Source organism: Polypterus senegalus, chromosome 3 (genome assembly GCF_016835505.1).
Source record: "Polypterus senegalus isolate Bchr_013 chromosome 3, ASM1683550v1, whole genome shotgun sequence".
In the NCBI taxonomy this organism is placed as follows: domain Eukaryota; kingdom Metazoa; phylum Chordata; class Cladistia; order Polypteriformes; family Polypteridae; genus Polypterus; species Polypterus senegalus.
Window position 1 is genome coordinate 67175433 of NC_053156.1, and position 26994 is coordinate 67202426.

General features: G+C 37.5%; 1 protein-coding gene across 1 annotated transcript; it reads right to left on the minus strand.

Annotated features, from left to right (window-relative positions):
• Positions 1–3848: 3848 nt before the first annotated feature.
• On the minus strand, positions 3849–26537 carry LOC120526786 (transmembrane protein 272-like). Its single transcript, XM_039749933.1, has 5 exons — positions 26321–26537; positions 19711–19805; positions 6758–6808; positions 5313–5495; positions 3849–5160 (listed from the first exon to the last, which is right to left on the minus strand). The coding sequence occupies exons 2-5, from the start codon at positions 19787–19789 to the stop codon at positions 4913–4915; spliced, it is 561 nt and encodes a 186-aa protein (XP_039605867.1). The 5' UTR covers positions 19790–19805; positions 26321–26537; the 3' UTR covers positions 3849–4912.
• Between the last annotated feature and the right edge of the window lie 457 nt (positions 26538–26994).

The following is a 26994-nucleotide window of genomic DNA, read 5'->3' on the forward strand; positions in this document are numbered from 1 at the left end:
AATGATCGTCGTGCAGCGTTACATGCAGATCGCGCAGCACGGCAGCAGCAGCTGCTGGCTTAAAGGACAGCTACTGTACAGGCTTTTAAATGATCACAGTGCAACATGCAGATCACGCAGCACGGCAGCAGCAGCTTCTGTACTGGATTTTAAATGCAAAACACGCAGCTTCCTAGCAGCAGCTTCTGTACAGGCTTTTAAATGATTGACGCACAGTGCAACATGCAGAACACACAGCTTGGTAGCAACAGCTGATCCATGTGCATCTACTTAGCGTGTGTTCAGCTCCCCCCTTCACAACACAAGCGGCAGAGATGCAAAGTGGCGAGCATGAAGCGTGCAAAGCAAGTAGGGGGCAAATATATACACACATATATATGAAACAGCAGATTTCAAAAATTTATTTCAAACAAACTGCACAAGACAGAAATACATTCCACACATCACTGGACAGAGGAAAGCTCAAAGTTTGGTCCTTAAGGTTGCATGCACTCAACATGAACACCATGTGTGGCGTGACAAACATCAAAACGGTAGACCGTTTCTTGCCACACACGAGTCAATTGGTCCCTAGTTACTGAATTAACAGCTTCCTCAATTCAATGTCACAAATCTTGAAGATTAGCGGACATAGGTGGAACAAACACTCTTTCTTTAATGTACCCCCATAGATACAAATCTGGAGACTTAGGAGGCCATAGACAATGAGCAAGATCTTCTTGTCCACCTCTTCCAATCCATCGTCCTGGAATGGTGTCGTTCAGGTAACGCCAGACCTCCAAGTGGAAATGAGGCGGGGGACCATCTTGCATGAAAATGAAGCCTTTCAAATCTTGTTGAAGTTGAATTTTTAAACTTTGAAGTTTCCTCTATCCAGGGATTTGTGGAGTGTGTTTCTGTCTTATACAGCTTGTTTGAAATAAATTTTTGAAATCTGCTCTTTAATTTTGAATAGCCCTGTGTATATATATATATATATATATATATATATATATATATATATATATATATATATATATATATATATATATATATATGTGTGTGTGTGTGTGTGTGTATATATATATATATATATATATATATATATATATACACTGCTCACAAAAATTAAAGGAACACTTTAAAGAAACACATTAGATACATCAGATCTCAATATGAAGTTGGATATCTATACAAATAACGACAGGGCAATGTCTTAGGAACAAAAGGATGCCAAGTCTTAATGGAAATAAAAGTTTTCTGCCTACAGAGGGCTCAATTGTGTAGACACCCTAAAATCAGAGTGAAATGAAGATGTGGCAGGCTAGTCCATTTTTCAAAAACTTAATTTCTGCTACTCAAAATGCTTTTCAGTATCTTGTGTGGCCCCACGAGCTTGTATGCATGCTTGACAACGTCGGGCATGCTCCTAATGAGACAACGGATGGTGTCTTGTGGCATTTCCTCCCAGATCTGTATGAGGGCATCCCTGAGCTGTTGTACAGTCTGAGGAGCAACCTGGCGCCCTAATGGACCGAAACATAATGTCCCACAGATGTTCTATTGGGTTTAAGTCAGGGGATCGTGAAGGCCATTCAATTGTTTCAATTCCTTCATCCTCCAGGTACTGCCTGCATACTCTTGCCACATGAGGCCGGGCATTGTCGTGCATTAGGAGGAAACCAGGACCTACTGCACCAGCGTAGAGTCTGACAATGGGTCCAAGGATTTCATCCTGATACCTACTGGCAGTCAAGATGCCGTTGTCTAGCCTGTAGAGGTCTGTGAGTCGCTCCATGGATATGCCTCCAAGATCATCACTGACCCACCACCAAACCAGTCATGCTAAACGATGTTACAGGCAGCATAATATTCTCCACGGCTTCTCCTGACCCTTTCACGTCTTTCACATATACTCAGGATGAACCTGCTCTCATCTGTGAAAAGCACAGGACGCCAGTGGTGGACCTGCCAATTCTGGTATTCTATGGCAAATGCCAATTGAGCTCCCTGGTGCTGTGCAGTGAGCACAGGGCAGTAGACATTTGGGCCCTCAGGCAACCCTCATGAAGTCTGTTTCTGATTGTTTGGTCAGAGACATTCACACCAGTGGCCTACTGGAGGTCATTTTGTAGGGCTCTGGCAGTGCTCATCCTGTTCCTCCTTGCCCAAAGGAGCAGATACTGGTCCTGCTGATGGGTTATGGACCTTCTATGGCCCTCTCCAGCTCTCCTAGAGTAACTGCTTGTCTCCTAGAATCTCCTCCATGCCCTTGAGTCTGTGCAGGGAGAGACAGCAAACCTTCTGGCAATGATACGTATTGATATGCCATCCTGGAGAAGTTGGACTACCTGTGCAACCTCTGTAGGGTCCAGGTATCACCTCGTGCTACCAGTAGTGACACTGACTGTAGCCAAATGCAAAACTAGTGAAGAAACAGTCAGAAAAAATGAGGAAGGAAAAATGTCAGTGGCCTCCACCTGTTAAACCATTCCTGTTTTGGGGTCATCTCATTGTTGCCCCTCTAGTGCATCTGTTGTTAATTTCATTAACACCACAGCAGCTGAAACTGATTAACAACCCCCCTCTGCTACTTAACTGACCAGATTAATATCCCATAAGTTTCATTGACTTTATGCTGTACTCTGATTAAAATGTGTTTCTTTAATTCTTTTGAGCAGTATATATATATATATATATATATATATATATATATATATATATATATACACACAGTGGGTACGGAAAGTACCATGTGATATTTCAGTTTTATTTTTAATAAATCTGCAACAATTTCAAAAATTCTTTTTTTGTCTGTCAATATGGGGTGCTGTGTGTACATTAATGAGAAAAAATTAATTTAAATGATTTTAGCAAATGGCTGCAATATAACAAAGAGTGAAAAATTGAAGGGGGTCTGAATACTTTCCGTTCACACTATATATATATATATATATATATATATATATATATATATATATATATATATATATATATATATATATATACACTAGCTGTGTAAGCCCATTCTAAAAAGCCCAGGGTACTAGAAACTATTGAAATCATCAGAAAAAAAAATTAAATGTAATTGTAAGGAACTACTCTAGGCATCTCTCTCCTAGGAGGATTCATTTTGCCGATGAACTCACCTCGTTTATGTATTAGCGGTGGGAGAAAAACTAAAAGGGATACCGTTTTGCTGATGTTAGCGGCTAAGCAACTTTTTCTTTCTTCTAAGGTTTAGTTTTGCTGATGCGCTGTCCCTGCTTGTGTTATCAGCAGCTAAGCGAGTTTTCTGTTCCTCAGAGTTGGAGCTCTTACCCCGACTCCACCTCTCACTTCCGAGCTGGACAGACAGACACACACACACACACACTTCCACGCATAGACGTTTATATATAAGATATATATATTTAAAAAGCGGAGTGTATTCAGGTTAACTGACTTACTCATAGTTACATTCACAGTCATACAGTGAGTCAGGGTTGGAAACTAAGCTGATATCCTTGTGATGTTCAAGTCCACCCTATTAGGCTAGTGCCACACTACAGGGCTTAATATGTGTTCTTTTTATAGAGAATGTCATATTTCACAACTACAATTGTTAAACTTTGTTGCCTAAAATGATATGACTAGGAATTGCAGCGATTAAATATTCATGAGGAAATCATATACTTTTCATAATAGTTCCAAGTCTTGAATTGCACCACAAAAGTACCTTAAGTTAACTCTGGCAGTCAGTCAACCTAAACCAAATCAGAATAAGGAGAGGAACGGTGTACAAAAATAAATGAACATATTGAAGACACCTGTGCTGGCTCCAAAGTTCTCCAAGACTGTCATCCATTTGCATAGTCCAAAACGCCTGATTTTTTTTTTGTAATCCCCATTGTGCTTCAGTCTTTGTAGGTATTGTATACATCTTACGTCCATTTAAGTCCCCATTGTTTCTTAACTCTCACAGATACAAGACACCACCCCTTCAACGTACAACTGGTTACAATTTTTTTTTTCCATTTTGAGGTGCAGTGTTTGTAGATGCTGTTAAGAGCACTATGACCGAGTCACTAGGCATATCACATACTGTACACAACTGCTAGAAACAGGTGCATTCTCTGACTGAATGTCTACAACTCACTGTGATTTGTTAAGATTATGTATATTGAGACTATGACTGAAAATAGTAGTAAAAGTCATGTAGTGTAAGGCTGGCTTTATCCACTCAATCCTGTAGCCTGCCACTTTTAATCTGTCTAGGTCAGTTATTTAGAGTGTGCCCCAGTGTGTCACTGTACTGTTAATGTGGCATTTTCTGTCAGGTTGGTGGTGATGGGCCTGTCTGGAAGACTGTTGGACTCCACAAGGTTTGGTAATGTTCAGTAGTATTTATGCCTTTAACATGATGAAATGTAAGAAACTGTGTTGCCCCAATCACATTTTGAGGTTAAAAAATAAAGTTGACTAGTCATATTGTCTTAAACCTTTTCTTACCTAAAGTCAGTGATACGCTGGCATAGTCCCATTTTGAGGTCTGCTTTCAATATAGATAGGAAGGTGGGCAACAACGAGGACTAGACACTTGGATGTGACAGTTCCAAAAGCCCAGTACCAAAAGCAGAAGAAAATCCTATGTCTGTATCCATATTAGCTATACTTGGAAATGAAGAAACAAAATTTAGGAGAGACGTTATCGATGATAATTAAGGGACAGATTGATAATGAGGTCCTCCAGATGAAACAGGATTTAGGATTTCTGAGTCAATGGTAAGTTTAGGATTGTGTTCCTCTGCTGTTCTCAGACGAGCTGACACCTCAAGTTTTTTGAGCTACTTAGACACAATCCAACATCTTTATTATTTCCATTTATTATGTCCTGGTACCAAGATTTGAAAATACCATACTTTTTGAAAATTTGGAATATGTCAGGTAGGGTCTACACCTGACTACCAGCAAGCTCTAGTGACTGAGGCTGTTCCTGTGCTTTATGAACCTGGGTGCTTTTCTCATCATACAGTGCATAAATGCATCCAAGTGTGCAGCAGGCCGTAACTAGCATTAATCCTAGAAAGGTGTACAGTAGTGTAGTCATCCAAAAGGCAAATAGGTAGAGGGACTTGTTGCAATAATCAGGCTTCTCTTTGTCCAGTACTTGCAGTTTAGTTTTGTAAATCCACACATTCCCTATAACAGCAGAGCAGTGTTAGAGGCAGTTTTTGCACCACATACAATAACATTACTAAACAACAGGTACAGGTGTCCTAACTAATTGCATAGTTTCTACCTTAGTCCACATGGTAGCTTTCTTTAAGAAATTAAGAGTGGAAAAAAATCACCTGAAATGAACCACATCAGAAGAAATGAAAACAGAACTCCCTTCCACACCTGGCATAGTCTGCTCTTTTGCTCACAGCATTGAAAAGAGGTGAATAGTCTGGTGATCAACACTGCCACTCCCATGACTATTAGGTAAAGAGGGATGTATCTCTGGACTGGGCAGTCTTCCAGATACACAGCACCTACAAAAAGATGGATGGTGTTACAAACTCATGCTTGGAAAAGTTGAAAACATTCCATTCTCTTCAAGGCCTCACTGTCATATGAAGATATCACATGTAATATCTACAGTGGTTGCAGGTCTGAGAAAAACTGCCAGTGCTTCACACTTTCTCTCAATCTTGCTCTGACGAGAAGCATTGTCCAATTGTGTTGCACTATCCATAGTTCCACCTCACTTTAGTATAAGCACAATATTCACTTTGTAAGCTTTGAGTTAGTTGTAGGTATACATGCCACCTTTAAACCTGTCCAACAAATCTATGCTTCACTTAATGATGAAGCCATGTTTGTCATATTACATGGAGTCTTAGTACAGTCAAAAACAATTTTATTGATAAAAAAACAATAATAAGATTTGCACAAGTAGTGAGTGTCAAATGTTTGTAGAGCCTTGTATATCTATTACATGGGGTTGTTAATGTTAATGAAATAATAATTAAATTAACTTGAACAGTTAAATCAGACCAAAGAACAGTGTCTTGATTACAGAAGTGAAGTACTTCCTGAATTATCTGAAAAAATAAGCAAGATGAATAAGATTTCCAGCTCAAATGCTAATTATCACTTCTTGTCACTTCCCCCAGTCCTTATGTAAGTTTTTCAGCAACAGTCAGGCCTTCCAAAGTTTTAAGTGGAACGAACTCTTTCAAATCTGCCATTGCTTAAGGAGGATTGATATCTTCATATGTTTTTACAGCACTGACTGATTATAAATTCCAGTCCTATTTATGTTACCATTTGCTTATGTAAAGTTTCCCACAAGTCACATTCTCCACTGTCTTAGTGATACTTTATGTTCCAGTGCCAGCCTCATGAACCCAGTGACTACTTTGCTCAAGGTGACCCATGCTGCTACCTTTAAATTTTTCTTACTGAGAAATAGTTCTGCGCTGTCTGATAATTCAGCTAGAGCTACACAACAGTCTCTTTTATGACCTCAGCTTGTCCTATACCATTTATCTTTTTACTGTTATTCCAGTAGAAGCCACACCACGTGGCCACACAAATCCTTACTCATTATCTACAGCAAGAAAACCCTTCCCCCAGTTGCTGCTTTGGGATTCATGTTCCTAAAAATGGCACTTGACATGTTGCTGTTATCTTAAAGGGATGTTGAGCCAAAAGCAATTTGCTCTGGTATGATCATTATAATCAAACTTTTTTCTAGGAATGATCCTGTTTCTTTTATTGATGGTAGGGATGCAGATCTCACTCTACTCACCAACGACAATTTCAGCAGTAGACAGGCCAATCACTAGGGCGTTAAAGAATCCTGACAGAGAGACAAGAAGACAGTTAAAGGTTTACCAGAATTTGATAATTTTATTGTACTTTGAAAAATATCAATAGGTGAGAGAAATCTATGATTTTTAGTCAGTTTAATTTTTTTACAATGTAGAAAAGGATATCAGAAGTCTCTTTTAGTATACTGTGAAAATATATATATTTTTTCTAACTCTACAACATAAAGATAAATTAAAGATATGCAGATACATTGAGGGTATTTATGTTTCAAACTGAAAATAATACTTAGAATGAAACACATTTTTGTTCCAACTTACCAATATAAAATTAATCAATGAAGTAGAAAGATGTGATTACTTGCAAGCACTCTTAACAACAAGGACTTGGGAATTCTCATCGGCTGTACATTTCAGTGTTAAGAAGTGAAGGGTTCTGTCTCTTGCACGATGAATTCAATAGCCACTAAAGTATTCCTCACTTAGCATTTTAACATATTTTAACCTGAAAAGTGCACTTCATGTAACTATGGCTAATTAAGAAAAATAAACAAGTACATCTTCAGTGTTAGAATTGTTCAGGATTTTTTTGCAGTGTGATGAGATAAAACATCTAACATCATGAAAGAAATTGCAAAAAGCCTTAAAGCACAATCTAAATACACTATTTCCTCTTATACACCAAAATTATTGAATATATGGAAATGATTCAAATTTTTTAAGTGTACTGTTTTCTTGATGTGGAAGCAGAGAAATAATGGAAATAGGCTTTGGAATTTCAGGTTAGGTGAATGTTTTGAAAGTAACATGTGAATAGGCCTGAAACACTCCAAGGGGAACAATGCTTCTACTACAGAGTGTCCTTGGAGATCAGTTTACGTTTTGTGTAGCTAGAGAAACACTGAATACCATCAGACTTGAGAGAAAGTTTTGGATGAAATCCAACTTCTCCCTCAGCAATTACTGTCACTACAATTAGGCCGTTTTTGCCAAGGGTTTTTAAATGTTGAGTGGTGATATACAAAATGAAGGATTTGAAGGAAACAATGTATTTCTATAATTGAACTTAAAAGGTTATAATAAGGGAGGGGGAGTGTGACGTGTTTGGCTTTGACCCCTGCTGTGAATTTATAGCCAAGTACATTGATTGGAAATAACTGGCTTGGAGTAGCCTTTTAAAAATGGTGTTGGAAACAGCTTACTTGCCTCATGCTTGTCTGTTTAGAAAGTTTTTTATCAATGTTTATTTTATAATTGCTTTAGTACACATCATTTCAGATATTGTACTTTAAAAAGGTGATAAGGACTAGCCACAAATAAAAGATCCAGCATGTAGTAGAATATACTACTCCATTATAGAATATGTGAATTTGCTGCATTCCCAGGATATTTTTCAGATTATGCTTCCTGGCCAATGAGGACTTCCTTCACTGACTTACTGGGAAAGCTAAGACCTTTATTTTTGAAATGTTGTCAGGATTCCCCTGCATCCATAACCATAAGATCATTTATTTAGTGGCACTTCTCTAGTGCCTCATACCCCAATTACATTCAGGAGGGATAGTGCCCCTCCAAAGACCTGCTTATGACAGATGCTGGAGACTGGCCTAGAGATACAGTGTAACATTTGGAACTTTGTCTTCAAGTGCCCTTGTTACAGATAATTGACTAAAATTTGTTGATTCCTTGGAACAGATTCTTTCAAGACTATATGTATACAATATACAACTATGCAATATATATATATATATATTCACACACACAGTATATAGTAAGTGCTATGGTGGACCCTTGCCTGGCCAGGATGCAATAACAGAAGGACAACATTAGAAGATGCATAACCTGGCTAGGATGGGGCTAGATTATTACCCCAATCAAGGGGAAGGATTAGTGGATGGACTGGGGGAGGTTGTTTATCAAGAGTGGTTCCTCCCCCAGTATGACAGAAGGCAGTGCTCCGCTGGCGTGGACCCAGTATGGACGTCCTCAGAGATCCATGTGATTTATAGTCATTAGGGACAACCCTGTCAGGGTCCTTGGCTGCAGCCGCAGGTCGCTACAGGAAGAATGAATCTGTGTTTCGGAGGTCATCCATTTGATCCAAAAGTGCTTCTGTTGGGCCATGCCCGGGCATCAGAAGTACTCCTGGATCTAACATATAAGGAAGCTGTCCAGGCTCTTTCAGTGAGGTCAGAGTCAGAGTGCAGAAGGCAAAGCTCGTATGTAAGAGGAAAAGGAGTGTTCTGAATTGGATATTGTGATGTGGACTGTAAAAAGGTTTTTGTGGAATAAAAAAATATTTATTTTGCACCTGGGACTGTCTTTGTCTAGTTGTGCCTGGGGTTTTGGAGCTTAGTGGCCCCCCTTGTCTTTCACTATATATACAACTGCTCAAAAAAATTGAAGGAACACTTTGAAAATATATATCTTGAAGGTTTATGACCTTCTATTTTATTTCTTCAAATATTGCATTTCTACAATTAACTAAAATTTAAATTAACTTTTGTGCAGTTGTTAGTAAGCCTTATAATGCTACAAATGATGTAGTAACCTTTAATGTCTGAATGTCTGACACCTTATATTCCAAATCGTAACCTCAGATCCTCAAATGAGTGTCTCCTTAGAATTCCAAGAACAAAACTTAAAAGAAGTGGTGAGGCGGCCTTCTGCTGCTATGCACCTAAAATCTGGAATAGCTTGCCAATAGGGATTCGCCAGGCTGATACAGTAGAGCACTTTAAAACACTGCTGAAAACACATTACTTTAACATGGCCTTTTTATAACTTCATTTTAATCGTAATTTAACTTAATCCTGATACTCTGTATGTTCAATTCATCATAACAACTATTCATGGTGGCTCTAAAATCGGTACTGACCCCTACTCTCTTTTCTGTTTCTTTTTCCGGTTTCTTTGTGGTGGTGGCACCTACTCAAAGCTTCATGATGCTCAAACAATGATGGACGGATTAAAAGGCAGAAGTCTACGTGACCATCATCATCATCAAGCCTTTCCGTGAGAATCCTAAATCCAAAGAGGACTGTTTCATTTATGTTAGGTAGAATGCCCAGGGGGGACTGGGCGGTCTCATGGTCTGGAATCCCTACAGATTTTATTTTTTCTCCAGCCGTCTGGAGTTTTTTTGCTTTTTCTGTCCCCCCTGGCCATTGAACCTTACTCTTATTCGATGTTAATGTTGATTTATTTTGTTTTATAATTGTGTCTTTCATTTGTCTATTCTTTAATATGTAAAGCACTTTGAGCTACTGTTTGTATGAAAATGTGCTATATAAATAAATGTTGTTGTTGTTGTTGTTACTAGGTATGGCCTCACCCAAACCATTTCCAGGGCTTACTAATCAGTCTTTTATAACTACTTTGGTGGGCTTCTATCTATTGTCTTACAGAATAGTGTTTATTGTCATTCTTAAATGAATGTGTATATCTCTTAAGTTGAGTGAGATCTAGACTTTGGCTCAGCCATTCCAAAGTAGAAAGTGTCTCTCTCTTAATTCACTCTTAGCTGGAGTCACTAGAATGTTTCGGATTATTGTTAACCTGGAGTAACAGTTTTAGGTTTAATATTTTATTGTAACTCTGAATTCATTCTTTCCATCAGTAATTGATTGTCATCCAAAACCATTGGAAGAAACCATACCCAAATCATGACACTTCAATAACCATACCTGTATGTGGAACTGGGAATAAGGTTGCTTCAGTGGTAGATAATGTCATGTTTTTCCACCCATGGCAATTTTTTGTGATTAATTTTGTTCTTGTCTTTCCAAGGAAACATTTTGCAAAATTCAGTTTATTTAAGAAAACCTGTAAGAAGCAAATATTGTTTCCGTGAATAATCTTACTATGTTGCTTGTGTTGTATTACTGTGATATAAACAAGAGCATTGGCTGCTGCAAGAGATTTTTGAAATTACAGTCAAGTCAAGATTTATCGTCATTCTTCATAAACTGAACAAGAGTCATTACAACTGGCTCAATGGTCATTTTACTGATTTAGGCAGGTTGGACTGTTGCACCTCCACACACAAAAATCTATTATTTCACTATCCACAGTCCTGGGTATTTCTTGGGCTGAAACCCATTCTTTTCAAGTCATCTGCTACCACTTTTGACCACATCTTCATCAACCTTTCACTAGGCCATCATCCCCTCCAATTACATTTTGGTGGACCTCTTCAACCAGTCATCCTCTACTTTTCACTCCACATGCTCAAACCACCTTACCATGTATCTCCATAGCACAACAAGTACCATTTTCACATCAATAATTTCTCTTAACTCTGCATTTGTCTTCTTTTTACTCTGTGACACTCCACACAGTCATGTGATCATTTTCATCACTCCTCTTCCCAGCGTTGCTTCATGTTCCACTTTTATCTTCCATTTGTCACACCTATATATTCATAATATTCTTCACACAGCTCTCAAACTTTTACCTTCTCCTGTAGAAGTCAGGAGCATTTGCGCATTAGGAAACATCTTCCGTGGTTCGGGACTTGAGTTGTTCTGTCTTTGTCGTTCATGTTTGCCATTCCTGCTTCCTCTTTCTTCATTTATTTTCAGCTGTTCACACGTGGAATTTTCTATATGTCTCTGTTCTCTTTTCACTCACTTTTCTTATCCTTAAACTGTGAACCTGTTTCCGCTGTTTACTCTTTGCCGGACAAAGTCTCCTTTGTTACAATCTCCCTTTCCATACAACAATGTTTTGGAATTCTATATTCAGAAATGTTAAAAACTCATTTAAAAACAACAACTTCCAGCACACCCTGTTCTAAACTACAAGTTGTTAATATTCAACACCTCCACAAGTGCCATATTTTGGTATAGTTAGTAAACTTGTGAAATTTGCAGATAATGTTGGAGGAATGGCAGGCACTGAAAATGCAGCAAAAAATTCATGAAGACTTGGTGCTACACATACGTAAATGGAATGTCTATTATAAAGATTAGATGGAGACACTGTCCTATAGGAGACACCATCTGAAAAGGATTTAGGGTTTATGTTAACATAACATTTTCATCATATAAGCAATGTGAAGAAGTAATTGAAATAACAAATAAGATATTGTTATATTGTAAAAACTGTTGATTATAAATCAACGCACATTATGTTAAGTCTATATAATGCACTAGTAAGGTAGTATTGGAATACTGTGTGCAGTTCTGGTCACCACAGTACAAAAAAGACATAGCAGCACTTGAAGCTGTGCAAGGGAGAACAACTAAGTGCATCCCAGGACTTAAGGACATATTGATGCCAATAAACTCAGAGATTTAAACCTGTTTACTCTCAAGCAGAGGAGACTGTATGGGGACCTTATTCAAGTATTTAAAATCTTCAAAGGCATTGATAAAGTAGATTTAGCAACATTCTTTCAGCTTAAGGGTGAATTGCTTACTGGAGGACACTAATGGAAATTAAGGGGGAGTGCATTTAAAGAATGAAGCCAGGAAGCACTTCTTTTCACAGAGTTGTGGAGATCTGGAACAACCTTACAAGACACATAGTTGGAACAGAAACCTTAACTACCTTTAAGAAGTGTGTTGATGAGATATTGGGAGAGCTTAACTATTAGCTAACCAAATATGCCTTATACCCTGAATGGTTTCCTCTCATTTGTCAAATTTCTTATGTTCTTTATCATCTTTGTTCTTTAAGTGTTTCTTCCATATGTTCTGGCAGTGTTTTCTAGTTGCTTCTCCAGTATTTGTCTTCAATTATTTGTGCACATGTCCCCTGTCACCTCAGGTTCTCCTTCTTTTGCATTTCTCCACTCTCTCTGCTCCAGCAGAGGGTGATTGCTCTAGCCACTGTTGCTGCAAATCCATTTTTGGCTCCTTTCTGAGATCCCTTTAGTCTTTCCTTGGCCTACTAGAAGTCTTTCTTTCTTAACATACTGTTATCATTTTGGAACTCTCTGCATTGGGGATCAGCAGCTCCGTTTAGTGACTTGATCGGAAGCTGGGTGAGGGTTTACCCCACAGTGCAGTTTCCCATTTGTCTGTCTTTTTTTCACTATTCTTTAGTCTCTGCTATTTAGTAGGACTGCTGTCTCCTTCTGTTTCTGTTTTCTTTAAATAACATTTACTATTTCTCAAGGCTAGGAACTTTGAGAAATCGGTTGCCCAAAGGGTAGGTTAACTATAAAAAAGTAAACAGCAACTATAAAATAGTAAAAATGTCATGTTTTTTGTTTTTATCCAATTAACATATTTAATAAACAATTTGATTACAAAAAAGAACAGAGGACAGCTTGTAGAATTTCTTCTATCTTGTACCTTCATTATATGACTGATGTGCCTGCACTTCTGTCTACTCTCAACATTCACCTCAGTAGCAGAACTTCTCTATTTTCCCCAAAACATTTCCTTTACTAATACATAAATTTACATTTACTTTATTAGCATCCTGTACACCCCCCCCCCACCACGCACATTCTTCTGCAGACTACCATTCATACCACCACATCATTTATGCGTTCACTTCTAAAAATTCATGCATTGAATTACGTTTCCCATATATCATGGCTATGTATCCATCTCTTTCATGCTTCATGCCTGTCATCTCCAGCCATCACCTTGATCGAACTTTTATTGATCTTGATGCTTTTCAATTCCAAAGAAACTTTCCATTTCATTTTTTCCCACTTTATTGTTTTCCATTAATGTGAGATCAATGTTCTACTATAATGGCTATCCTTCATTTTAAAACTTTCAATATTTCCATTTGCTGTTCTAACCATCATTTTTGCTTTCTGAACTGAACTGAAATCACCACAGACACTAACAGCTAATCCACACCTAACTTTTTCAGTACCTTCCATATTTCCTCTAATGCCACTTTGTCAAATGTCTTCTCCATATCGACAAATGCATAATGGAGATTATTTCTTATTATCTGATGCTTTTCCTGTTCCTTTGTTCCCTTCCCATGCATGAAAGCAGGCAGCATTTTGATAACTTTCACTTGATCCTTGGTTCTTTTCTCTAATGTTCAACCACCTTGATTACCTGCACCAAAAGCTTGATCACTCAATATGACCCACATTTGACTTGGTCACCCTTCTTGAAATGAGAACATTTCTTTTCCAGTCTTCAAGATTCTTCCTCATGATTTGTAGGTTTGTCAAATGTTCAACTCCTGGACCTGCTGATTTTCCAGTTAGACCCTCTTCTTTATCTGTCTTTATCATCTTTTCTTTTGTAACTTCTTTTTAAACTTGCATCTTGACCTGTCTGTTTTGGCATATCAAACATTTTCACCCTATTCATTCTCTTCATTTAGTAACATCTCCATACACTTCTTCCAGATTTGTAGGTACGCTTGATCCTTGATCCTGTTACTATCAATCACATTGTTTCTTGCAACATTTTTCAAGCAATTCACATCTACTACATCTGGTCTTTCCATCTGCTTTGTGATCCTGAACACATTCCCCTTTCCTTCCTCATTCTGCAGCACAATTGTAAACTATAGCATCTTGGCCTCTCATGCTTTTGCAAATGCATTTCTAACTATTTGCTTTCCTTGGCTTCCTTATACAGTACATCACCTCATTACCTTTCCTTTGTACCACTTCTTATAGCATCTCTTTTTTGCCTTCTCTGTATCAGCATTGTACCACATTGCCTTGTGTCTCAGCTGCACGTTTGTTTATCTATAGATCTTTTCCATTGTTTTCAAGTAGACATTCTTCATTGCTTCTCACTTACCATTCACACCTGATGCTTCTGAAACCTGATTCACTCGTATTTCCAATGTTTGTGCAAGCTTATGTTCATAACTCTTTCAACTTCAAGACCTTCAACCTCAGTGCTTTTTCATGCCTTCATATTAAAAATCTGCTACTATCAACCTGTGTTGTTACCGTATATACAAGATTTCCAGGGATCATCTTCACATTTTTCAGTACTCCTTGATCACCTCCCCTCCATAACAAATACTGAGTTGTGCTATTTTATGAACAGATTCAAATGTCACCATCTTGTTTTCCTTCTTGTTTTTCATTAGTGTTTATATAACCATTTCTATTGCATCACCAAACTCCAAAATCCTCTAACCCTCAATATTACTTGTACCAAAACTGAAGTACTTCCTTGTAACCATCAGCCCTGGCTGACTGAGCAAATAATGAATTTGGAAAACAAACAACATATGTAATAAGTCATACTTTGGGCTTAAAATACAGAAACGTTTGTGGGAATGCATAATCACTAGTTTAGGCTCAAATTCTGTTGAAGGCCTGTGGTCTGAATTGAAGAGAGCATATTACACACCTTAGACTATCAGTGATTTTGAGGTGTTCTTTTCTGGGGAGTGCTGTAAGATTCACTCTACATTGTTATCCTCTCTGAGAGAGGCTTATTTGTAAGGGTGCAAAACATTTTGTAGCCAATGTTTTTCTGGAAAATGAATTTGTACAACTCGGTTAAATGTCTTGTGCTTGAAAAATTGTGTTAAAATAAAAGTATACAGCTTCCCAGCATTATACTGTATATATATATATATATATATATATATATATATATATATATATATATATATATATATATATATATATATATAGTGTTTATAAGTTAATTTTTCTTCTCAATTTTATAACTGATGATAAAATAATTATTGAATTGGTTATACTTGAATTTGTATGGACTTGCTATCACCTTTAATAAGATCCTTTAACCAACCATATTGAAGTAAACAACAAATAGGCAAATTTTATGAAAATTTTTTTAAAACCCCATTGTATTTGTATGTACATCCTTTAACTGATGCTTAATGGAAGCTCCTTTTTCTTTGATAGTATTAAGGTATCTTTTGATAAGTCTCTATCACCATCATATAGATGAATTTTGTATCATTTTACACAATTTCACATCTGTAATGCATGGCCCCCTCATGAAAAGACCATAGATTTTTTTTTCCATAGGACTGAAGTCAAGCTGCTGACTGGGCCATTTCAAAACAATGGCCATGCTTTTTTGCCATTGGTTGGGTTTCCAGCATGCTTCAGACTATTCGTGACGAAAGATGAGATTTTTGGCAGTTTTTTCCCTCTATTCTTAATCAGAGCTTCTCTCCCAACTGAAGAGAAGCAGTCTCACAGAATAGAGCTCCCACAGCCATGCTTTAAGGCACAGTGGATTAGGAATCTATTCAGACCCTTTCACTTTATTTTGTTGTTGATTTAATTTTATATGGATACGTTTGCCATTTTTATCCATCAATCTACACTCAATAATCCTTAAAGAGAAAGTGAAAACATGCTTTCAGAAGGGTCTGCAAACTTAATAAAAATCAAAAATGGAAATCTCTCATTCCTGTAAGTATTCAGACCCTTAATTGTAGAAGCCTCTTCAGCAGTAATTGCAGTGTCAAGTCTTCTTGAGTAAGACTCTACAAGATTGGCACACCTGAATTTGGGGAGTGTATCCCATCCGTTATAGTATATTTATCCCATTTTCCTCCTCTCAGGATCTGTTAGATTGCGGAGCATTTGTAAACTACCATCTTGACGTCTCCTAACTGAGTTTCTATGGGGTTTAAGTCTGGACTCTAACCGAACCAGTCAAGGCCAGTCCTCATGCTCTCAGAGTCCTTTAAATGCAGTTTAGTAAACATTTACTCAATAGTTGCTTCTGTGTAGCCACTCTGCTATAAATGTCTGATTGATGTAATGCTGCTGAGATGGTTGTCCTGACTAGTTCTCCCATCTCAGCATTGGACGTCTGAAGCCCTGTTAAAGTAAACATTGAGTTCTTGGTCACCTCCCTGACCAAGGCCCTTCTTGCCTGGATATACAGAGTTACTGGGCACACAATTTTAGGAGAAGTCCTGGTGGTTCTCAACTTCTTCCATTTTACAATTATTAAGGATGCTGTTCTCCTGAGGTCACAGAAAGCATTAGAAGTAGTTTTATACCCTTACTCTGATCTATTCCTTGGCAGAATTTGATTGTGGAGGTCTACAGAGAGTTCATTGGACTGCATGGCTCAGTTTTGTCCTGACATGACCTATCTCAAGAATAATTAAAGGAAACAAGAGCGAGAGTAAAAGGTCCAAATGCTTATATGAATTAGAGATTTCAGTTTTTGATTTTTAATAAATTTGCAAACCTTTAAGAAAACATAATTGTACTTTGTAGTTATGCCTTATGGAGCATAGTTTAGTAGTCAAAAATGGCTAATTTATCCATGTCAAATTAAACTTGCGACATATTAAATTGTCCTGAAAGTAAAAGTCTGAATACTTTGTGAAACCAGTGTCTGTGTTACTTTCTTTGGGTAATGAATTATTTAGGCTTTGGGATAAACATACTATTTACAATTAAAGCTAAAAAGGTTTTCCTTGTTTTTTTTTAAATCATATGTCATTTTCCTAAATGGTTTTGGGAGAGTCAATATGTCTTCTTGTAAAATTTGTATGAACTTGGATATTCTTTTTTGAGAGAAATGGCTTACATCCTGCCCCATTACTCCACATATCAGACTTTTCAGAATTGATGCAGTATGTAAGGTGTGGCCAGTTCCTGCCAAATATTCATGCAGTTCCTTTAAGGTTGGACATTAGCTCATCAGGGAGACTTCCAAGAGGCCTTCTCCTTGTACAGTCATCAATTTCTGAGGATAACCTGATCTTTCCAGCATCCTGGGTGTACCATATGTTCTCCACTTCATAACAATGGTCTCTACAATGTTTCTTGATATTTGTGATGTCTTTGAGATTCTTTTTTATACTTCTTCTAATCAGTAACCTTAAACTGTAAAATCACATATATTTTTTTCTTAGCTGCTTGTGGACCATGAATATCTCTGCAATGTGCAAGCAAAACACTTCCAGATAAATCCTACAGGAGCAGCTAATTTTATTTAGGAATGACAAGAATCACTTCAGTTGATGTAATTGATGTCAAGTAGAGATCAGCTACCTTTGTAATGGGATGTGACTGTTTAAAAGTCAACGCCATTATAAAGTTTAAGCAACTAAGGCACTACTTTTTTATTTTGATATTTTTTGAAAATGATTGGTTTTCAGTTAAATATACGTAGTTACAAGATCTTCTTAATGATAATATATTTCTAACATGATTTGTTTTAATTTCAGCCTTTATAGCTCCAGGATTTGATATCCACTGCAGATCTAAAATATTCTCCATTTCTAGACATTTTATCAGATGAATAATAATAATTACCAACATGTTTTGCTGTATATGCAGAATACTCTTTCTGAGGTCTCTTTAAATTTGACTAGACTTGATTTGTTGGCTAAGCTAATTAATCTTGTGGCTTTCTTACTTTTACACAAGAGACAGGCCCGACTTAGCAGCATAATAGGCCCCCGGGCAAATCAGTGCACTGGGGCCCCTATGTACACAACCATTCAGCAAGTCACCACATACATAGATTAGCATGGGTCCCCTATGCTTGTGGGGCCCCCGGGCAACTGCCCAGCGTGCCCTTGTGTTAAGATGGCCGTAGCAAGAGATAATTCTTATTTTTCAAATTCTTTTCCTCTAAATAAATCACAGAATTTGTCAACTTTGTTTTAAAGACCATGTAAATATAAAGGCCACCTTATCATGGTGGAGAGGTTTGTATATTCCAATGATCCTAGGAGCTATGTTGTCTGGGGCAGTGGGCCCTCGTAAGGTCACCCAAGGCAAATTGGTCCAGACTAAGTGCAGTTCATATTGACCTCTATGAAAAGTCTCAACTAGGATTTAGTAACCTGAGCCGGAAAAGGGGAACAGGCCACGCTCTGTAGCCAGGCCTGTGGGGGCACGGCACCTTGTGGTCAGTCATTTACACGTGGAACCTGGTGATGCACAGTCCAAAGGAGCAGTATGGGTCTGTTCCACCTACTGGAGGAGTCATGAGGGCCTGGTGCATTGAGGTTTGAATTGCAGTCATCATTGCTTAGACTGCTGTCACCATCTGAATGGGTGAATGGATAGAAAGTAAACACTAATCTGTTATACCAGTTTAAGGCAGTGGATGATAAGGAGTAGCTGATGATGTTTACTTAATTATGTTGACCTTTTTGTAAGTCACTTTGGATAAAAGTATCTGCTACACAAATAAATGTAAAATGATTAGATAATGATTTCATAGTAAAAATACACCAAATAATTTCATTTAGCATTCATAAACATTTAAGCAGCTTGGTATATTTTATGTCAAGTTTCCCAACTGACAAAAAGGTTCCCAGAAACTTTAGAGTCACTAAAGGGCTAAAGGAAAGAGAAAAGACCTATGATAAACTTCTTGAAGAGACCTTCACTGGCAGTAACAGAACACCTCAGCACACCAGTCTCAGAAGATAAGGCAGTAGAAGGAAGTAGGACATGTCACTGTGAATGGTAGAAAGAGCTCTTGGTGGCCAGGGAGAAAGCTAACCAGAATTGTTGAAGTACATTAGTGAGGTGCATGTGCACAAGGCAGAGCTAACCGTAGACAGCAGGCAAGCCAGCTTACACCACATTACTTTGTTGCAATAAAGTTGCAGATGGGAAAATAACTAAAGTACCTAACATTCAGTCAGACTTAGAGGCCAAGTGGAATAGTGGGATTTTTTTATTGCTTTGTGTTTCCTTTCTTGTTTTTTGTTAGCCCCTTATCCAAGCTTTTATTTGACCTTCTCTTTTGCCTTTTAAGGGAAATAAACATATCCTTATTGATGAGCAGCATTTAGTGCCCTTGATATTATTCTAGACAGAGACCTATATTGTGAGTCAGCTCTTCAGTTACAGTATGTGTAAAAACAATTTGTTTTTCACATCATAACATTATTGAGTTTTTATGGCCCCCTTGCATAGTTGTGTAGCTTTGTATGTGGGAGTGTGTCAGTAAATGGTAGTTTGCTGGTGTGATCTGCACTGCTTGTAAGTCAAAGGACCAAATCAACACCACCTCACCTTTCAGTACTGGTATGCAGTTTTCAGAAATTCTTTTCTGGATTCTTATCTTCATGGTGCTGTTGTTCTCATCCCCCATCCTTTAGGCTCCCTGTCTGTAGAGATAGCAACCCTTATCTGAAGTCAGTTTGCTTTTCTCAACCCACAATATGTAAATTTTACTTTTTCTACTAAAACTCTAAATTATTACATACTGAAGAAGAATAATTCAAAAACGAATGACACTGGTCAGCAAAAAAATGTAGGTGTGTTGAATCCATTTCTGAAACTGGAATTTCTTTACCACAAACTGTTTCCACGAGGCACTAAATTTAGTGAAAAACAGCGTTTTTGGAAAAAAAATTGTTGATTCTGTAAAAATAAATTACATTATGTTTTATGGCATAAGTATTTTTCATGCTCAGAATACTATTTGTATATTATGAGCTGTAAAATGAGAGCCCTCCATTTTCTTAACATTAGTTCAGGTGGAAACAACCCAACATCAAGTATTTGCTACATATTTTTTGCTCTCAATCATTATTTTTTTTTTTCTCTCTTCGTATTACTACAAAATAGTCAAGACTTTATATGTAAAAGGTTAGAAAGATGTATTTTTGTTATCCAGAATAGAGAAAGGTGTTTAAATGTTATTTACAGAAGTATGCAAGGTCAGGCTGATCCATTCAAAGTACTGACCAGGTAAATATTAAGCAATTTTAAATAGAATACAATCTTAAGAATACAAAAGCAGAAAACTATAAGGAATTAGTTGAGGATCTTCTCTCTTTCTGCACTCTTAAAAATAAAGGTGTCAAAGTGGTTCTCCAGAGCAATACCATAGGAGAGCCACTTTTGGTTCCTAAAAGAACAATTGCACAGAGTACTTTTATTTATTTAGATAAGGGGTGCCCACACTTTTTCGGCTTGCGATCTACTTTTAAAATGACCAGGCTGAAATGATCTACCTACATTAAAAATGTAGGTAGATCAGTACTACACAGTATATATACTGAGTATACTTTATACATAAAATGTATGTTGTCGTACCTTGCATAATTGTATAACCTTTATGGCACAATAACAATTCATTATATTTATGGTCACTACAATATTTGGATTTAATAATCGTCATGTGGGAAAAGGCTGACTCACATAAATAAGTAGAGCCGAATAATGCAGTCAAGGAGCTTTTGAATTCAGCCGAGTGAAAAATGACGTGTTAGGACGACGTCAGTTTCGTAGTTTTTATGAACAGTTCGAAAGTGCCTTTCCACATTTTCCTTCTTTGGAATAGCAATGATAGATTGACAGATCAGACAAACGCACTTCGATTGTAACATTGTGAGAAAAAAATCCTCTTACAATTCCACATCCAATCCATAACCTCCCCAAACAATTTTTAAATCCCTTCTTTAGTCAATATAAATTGGAAAGCTAACTCACAGCCGGAGTTTTGCAGTAGCTATCGTGCGTGCGGGATGACCAGTTAGAAGAGAAGAGATCTCAGACTGGCCACCCTGTATGTCAATCAAGTGGCAAATGCCATAGGGAGGATATATTATACAGTAGACTAACGTTTAAAAAATGTTATTTTGAATGCAACGCAATCTACCTGCACTACCTTTGCGATTTACCGATCGATGGCGATCGACGCATTAGGCACCCCTGATTTAGATCATAAAAGGCTCCATAAATAGCCATGAATAGATGTTAACAGATTTGTGATTTAAATGGATTTTTACTACATACAATAACACAAACTGAGTTCAGGTTTTCTTGATCAGTTATAATCTTGCTGGGGTAGCTAGCTATTTCAGTTGTTATCCATATATTAGGAACATTGTCAAAGCCCAAATAACCTTCCTCAGATTGAAATGGTTCTTTGTCCAACAAAGGTTCTACAAGGCACCATAGCACACAATAAAGTGCCATTAAGGAAGCAGTGTTTTTAAAAATGCACCAAGTACTTGGGTGCAACATGTCTTTAAAAGTCCATTTAATACACTCTCATTTGGGGTTTCCCCCAATAACTCAGGAGCAGATGAACACAGGAAGAGGTTTCACCAAGGCATTGCTCTGATAGGGAGATGTTACAAGTGGAAAGTGGAGTGAGGCTATGTTAGCAGACATTTGTTGGTAACTCCACTATAAAGCACCTTCAGAGAAAAAATGCTATGAAAGAAATAATTTTGTTCAGATCCTTCAAATCTATTCAAAACATGTTCTATCCATCTTAAAAATGATGAAAGATTAAGAAGATTTTTTTTAATTAGGAAAGACCCTGAGAGATTAATTCATGCATTTATGGGTGTAGTATTAACTATTGTAATGTTTTGTTCACAGGCTATTCAAATTGTTCTTCACGCAGCTTTCAATTAATTCAAAATGCTCCTGCAAGAATTAATACACAAACCAGAAAATATGAACACGTCTTCAGTTTTTAAGTCATTACGCTAGCTTCCAGCTAAGTTTAGAGCAGATTTCAAAATCCTCCTTTTAACATATGAAGCCACAAATGGCCAAGGTCTTGCTTGCTTATCTGAACTTCTCATTACTTACAAACCTGATCATACATTAAGATCTCATGATGCTGGCCTACTTATGATTGCAAGAATTAATAAAATAACAGTGGGAGGTTGATTTTTAGTTACAGGACCCAAAAACTGTACAATGGTCTATGGGCTCACTACTTTAGTGCAGAATACCCCAAGTAGAGTTGCTGATCAGCTGTGCATACTGCATCTCCATTTGACATTTGTACAGAAATATAAGTATATTAATAAACTGTTACCATCCTTCCTCTGTTCTGTTTCTGTACTGTGTTTTGTACTAAAATCTGACTGAAACTTGTCAAGAATAGAATGATTATTCAAGTAATCATTACGATGCTTAATTACTTGGTATCTGGATGTGGCACTTGGTGTCACTTCTCTATTGCCAGGATAGCGCTCCTGTGTATTGAAAAGTCATTTTGGGTAAAGGAGAATTGGAATTATCAGATGAAAAGATTATCTCATCAGATTGGACATTCAGCACAAACTCCACTATAGAAAACAGAGGAGCGGGTAGGGGGCCTGTCGGCCAAAGTCTCCAGAACTGTGACTGTGTCTGACTTTGCCTTTCACTTTCTCTTTTACAATTTTAATCTCCTCCATTGTCAACTGGCCATAGTTAGTTAATTAATGGACAGATATTGTTGGTTACCCTTTTGGTTTAATCAGTTTCTAACTTGTTCTCTGTGTGTTTTACCAAATCTGTTTTTATATGTGTACCAGTCCAGTATTTAGTTATATGTATAATCTATATTTGTATTTTAGCTGAGAATTGTTCTCTGCACCTACACTCAGTGAAAAGCGCATTTAAAAAAGATGTTGTAAATCTGTAAAGAACACCTAAAGCTTTTGTTGGGAGTGAAAAAAATTACTTTTTTTGCCAGTGTGGTCACCCTTTTTGATAGTATATTACTGTTGATCCTTTTAGCCCAGTGACATTTAGTAACATCTGTTGCCTATATCACTCTCTAAATAAGCTGGTGATTTTAAATTTGCTCTCTGAGTATGTGTTTGACTGTTGATTCTGTGGCAGACTGGCACCTTCTGCAGGTTTCCTTCCTGCTTTTTGCCCAGTTTTTTTAGGGCAGGCTGGAGACCCTTGCTACTCTAAACTGTTTGATAATGTTATTCAGTGGGATGCAAAGGTTTGGGCAACCTTGTTAATAGTCATTATTTTCCTGTATAAATCGTTGGTTGTTACGATAAAAAATGTCAGTTAAATGTATCATATAGGAGACACACACAGTGATATTTGAGAAATGAAATGAAGTTTATTGGATTTACAGAAAGTATGCAATACTTGTTCAAACAAAATCAGGCAGGTGCATAAATTTGGGCACCACAAAAAAGAAATGAAATCAATATTTAGTAGATCCACCTTTTGCAGAAATTACAGCCTCTAAACGCTTCCTGTAGGTTCCAATGAGAGTCTGGATTGTGGTTGAAGGTATTTTGGAACATTCCTCTTTACAAAACATCTCTAGTTCGTTCAGGTTTGATGGCTTCCGAGCATGGACAGCTCTCTTTAACTCACACCACAGATTTTCAATTATATTCAGGTCTGGGGACTGAGATAGCCATTCCAGAACGTTGTACTTGTTCCTCTGCATGAATGCCTTAGTGGATTTTGAGCAGTGTTTTGGGTCGTTGTCTTGTTGAAAGATCCAGCCCCGGCGCAGCTTCAGCTTTGTCACCGATTCCTGGACATTGGTCTCCAGAATCTGCTGATACTGAGTGGAATCCATGCGTCCCTCAACTTTGACAAGATTCCCAGTCCCTGCACTGGCCACACAGCCCCACAGCATGATGGAACCACCACCATATTTTACTGTAGGTAGCAGGTGTTTTCTTGGAATGCTGTGTTCTTTTTCCTCCATGCATAACGCCCTTGTTATGCCCAAATAACTCAATTTTAGTTTCATCAGTCCACAGCACCTTATTCCAAAATGAAGCTGGCTTGTCCAAATGTGCTTGAGCATACCTCAAGCGGCTCTGTTTGTGCTTCCTCTGCATCACTCTCGCATACAGCATCTCCTTGTGTAAAGTGCGCCGAATGATTGAACGATGCACAGTGACTCCATCTGCTGCAAGATGATGTTGTAAGTCTTTGGTGCTGGTCTGTGGGTTGACTCTGACTGTTCTCACCATTCGTTGCTTCTGTCTATCTGAAATCTTTCTTGGTCTGCCACTTTGAGCCTTAACTTGAACTGAGCCTGTGGTCTTCCATTTCCTCAATATGTTCCTAACTGTGGAAACAGACAGCTTAGATCTCTGGGACAGCTTTCTGTATCCTTCCCCTAAACCATGATGGTGAACAATCTTTGTCTTCAGGTCATTTGAGAGTTGTTTTGTGACCCCCATGTTGCTACTCTTCAGAGAAAATTAAAGGAGGAGGGAAACTTACAATTGACCCCCTTAAATACTCTTTCTCATTATAGGATTCACCTGTGTATGTAGGTCAGGGGTCACTGAGCTTACCAAGCCAATTTGAGTTCCAATAATTAGTTCTAAAAGTTTTGGATTCAATAAAATGATAACGGTGCCCAAATTTATGCACCTGCCTGATTTTGTTTGAACAATTATTGCACACTTTCTGTAAATCCAATAAACTTCATTTCACTTCTCAAATATCACTGTGTGTGTCTCGTATATGATATATTTAACTGACATTTTTTATCGTAACAACCAACGATTTATACAGGAAAATAATGACTATTAACAAGATTGCCCAAACTTTTGCATCCCACTGTATACGTCAGGTATTCCAAAACTGGTGCTTTGGAGCCTCCTGCTGGAGGAAAACCATTATTCATGAGTACCCAAAAATCCTAACGCAGTAGCATCAAATTCTGATCTTGGCTTCAGGTTGTTTTCCCAGCCATTTTCTGTTGCTATTTGAACATCCTACATTTGCCTTAATTTTAATTGACTTGCATTTTAAAATGCAGGACCATTTTTTTTCCCTTTCACCCACATTTAAATAAGAATGAGATTAAAAACAATCCAACAGATGAATAGAAACTTAATTCCTGGAAGGTCATCGTTTTCAATTTAGGTAGCCTCTTAGTTAGAAGCTTGTTCTTTGTTTTGTTAAAACCTGTTATTGAATTTTATATCTTTTAAAAACTCATTCTGCAACACCAGACAGATCCATGTTAATTTTTTTATTTGGTTTAAGGACCAAAGGGGATCGATATATATCAGACTCTCACTTTTTTTGCCATATTATCTATTATATACAGTATATATTATTTTATTAAAATCAAAAACATTAGATTTTTGACATATTTTTTTGAAACAGATATTGCATGGTGGGCACACAGGCACAAAACGAGGGTCAAGTTAGCATTTCATCTGTTGGCGCTCTTCCCATCTCATTATTGTTCGCTGCTGGTTAAAGGAAAAAAAATTATTAAAGGTTGTGAAATTTAAAAAGATAAAGAAGTATATTCTATTCACAACCATAATGGCTGCTAATTACGAAACTAGCTAGAATAAAAACTTATAGCCACTGGTGCCCTCCAGAGTCTCTGTTTGACGGCATAGCTTAACAACAACAACATTTATTTATATAGCACATTTCCATACAAATAATGTAGCTCAAAGTGCTCAAAAGCAATATATAAAAAATGCATTTGATCTGGACTAGGTGCACTGCACCCTTAGAAAAAGAAACAATGTAGGAATGCCCTTATATTTTGTATGTCCTTATCTCAAGATTCCATGAATTCTTCATACACTTTAGCATTTAACTAAGATTGCTATTGTCTAAAAGTATTTTTTTACCTTGTTTTCATCTTATCTCTATATTCATTATTCCCACATCACCCCCAAATTTCCAGTGCAGTCTTCTCCCTAGCCTAACATCACTTTCACTCAATAGACACTTTTATAATACACAGTTAGTAGTGACACAAAGAAGAACAGTACACTACACTGAATTTTTCCATTCAGTTTTCTGCAATCTAAGTGGGTCAGCCACTCCTATAAAAGCACAGAGCTGTGCCCAACGTGCTGGCCAAAGTACTTCCTGAAACTCAGTATAGAAATGCCATAAGGAAAATTTTAAGTTTCACCTGGTCCGATGTTCTGATGAAAAAGTACACGCCAATTCCTCCCTGCTCGCTTTTTCAGGTTTTGTCTTGGTACAGGTGCTGGATGACCATCAACTGTCACTAAATGAAGATTAAGGATTATGGGGCTTTCAAAAAGGAAGTAATGAGCCCAGCTAAGTTAACTGAACGTTAAACCTCAGACAGGTTTATTACACTTTGACTTTCAGCCGCACCTGCCAAGTTTCAATATGGCTGATGACACCACAGCAAATAAATCAGGAGTCATATCAGCAGGATTGTACATGTTGTAGAGATACCATGGAAGCAGAGGAGTAGCGAGCTATACAACAAAGATCTTAACCTATTGGGGTGCAGTTGTTACTAATCTGAGCTTAACAGGCCTTTATGTGTTTCTTCCTTTTTTAGGTATGAAAGGATGTGAGACAACACGGTCCTTTCATGGTAGATAAAGGGAAGCTCGGTCTGTTTTTAATATAATCATTATGATCATGATCTCAAAGTCCAGATCTATTTTAGTACCACATCTGGTGACCTTGCAGGTGATATCATTTGCTCAGAGTTACACAGTGAGCTGGGTAAGGTGTAATTTCAATATGCAAAGTGTTATGCACTTGATAAGATCATTTCCCAGGTTACAAACTATTTATGATTGCAATAATATGGTGTGTGATATA

Excerpts from the sequence above, each read along its gene's own strand:
- LOC120526786 (XM_039749933.1), bottom strand. The coding sequence starts at position 19,789 with ATGGGGGATGAGAACAACAGCACCATGAAGATAAGAATCCAGAAAAGA. Across the intron at positions 6,809-19,710 it reads CTGCATACCAGTACTGAAAG|GATTCTTTAACGCCCTAGTG; the intron begins GTGAGGTGGTGT and ends TCTCTCTGTCAG. Across the intron at positions 5,161-5,312 it reads TCTGATGTGGTTCATTTCAG|GGAATGTGTGGATTTACAAA; the intron begins GTGATTTTTTTC and ends CTGCTGTTATAG.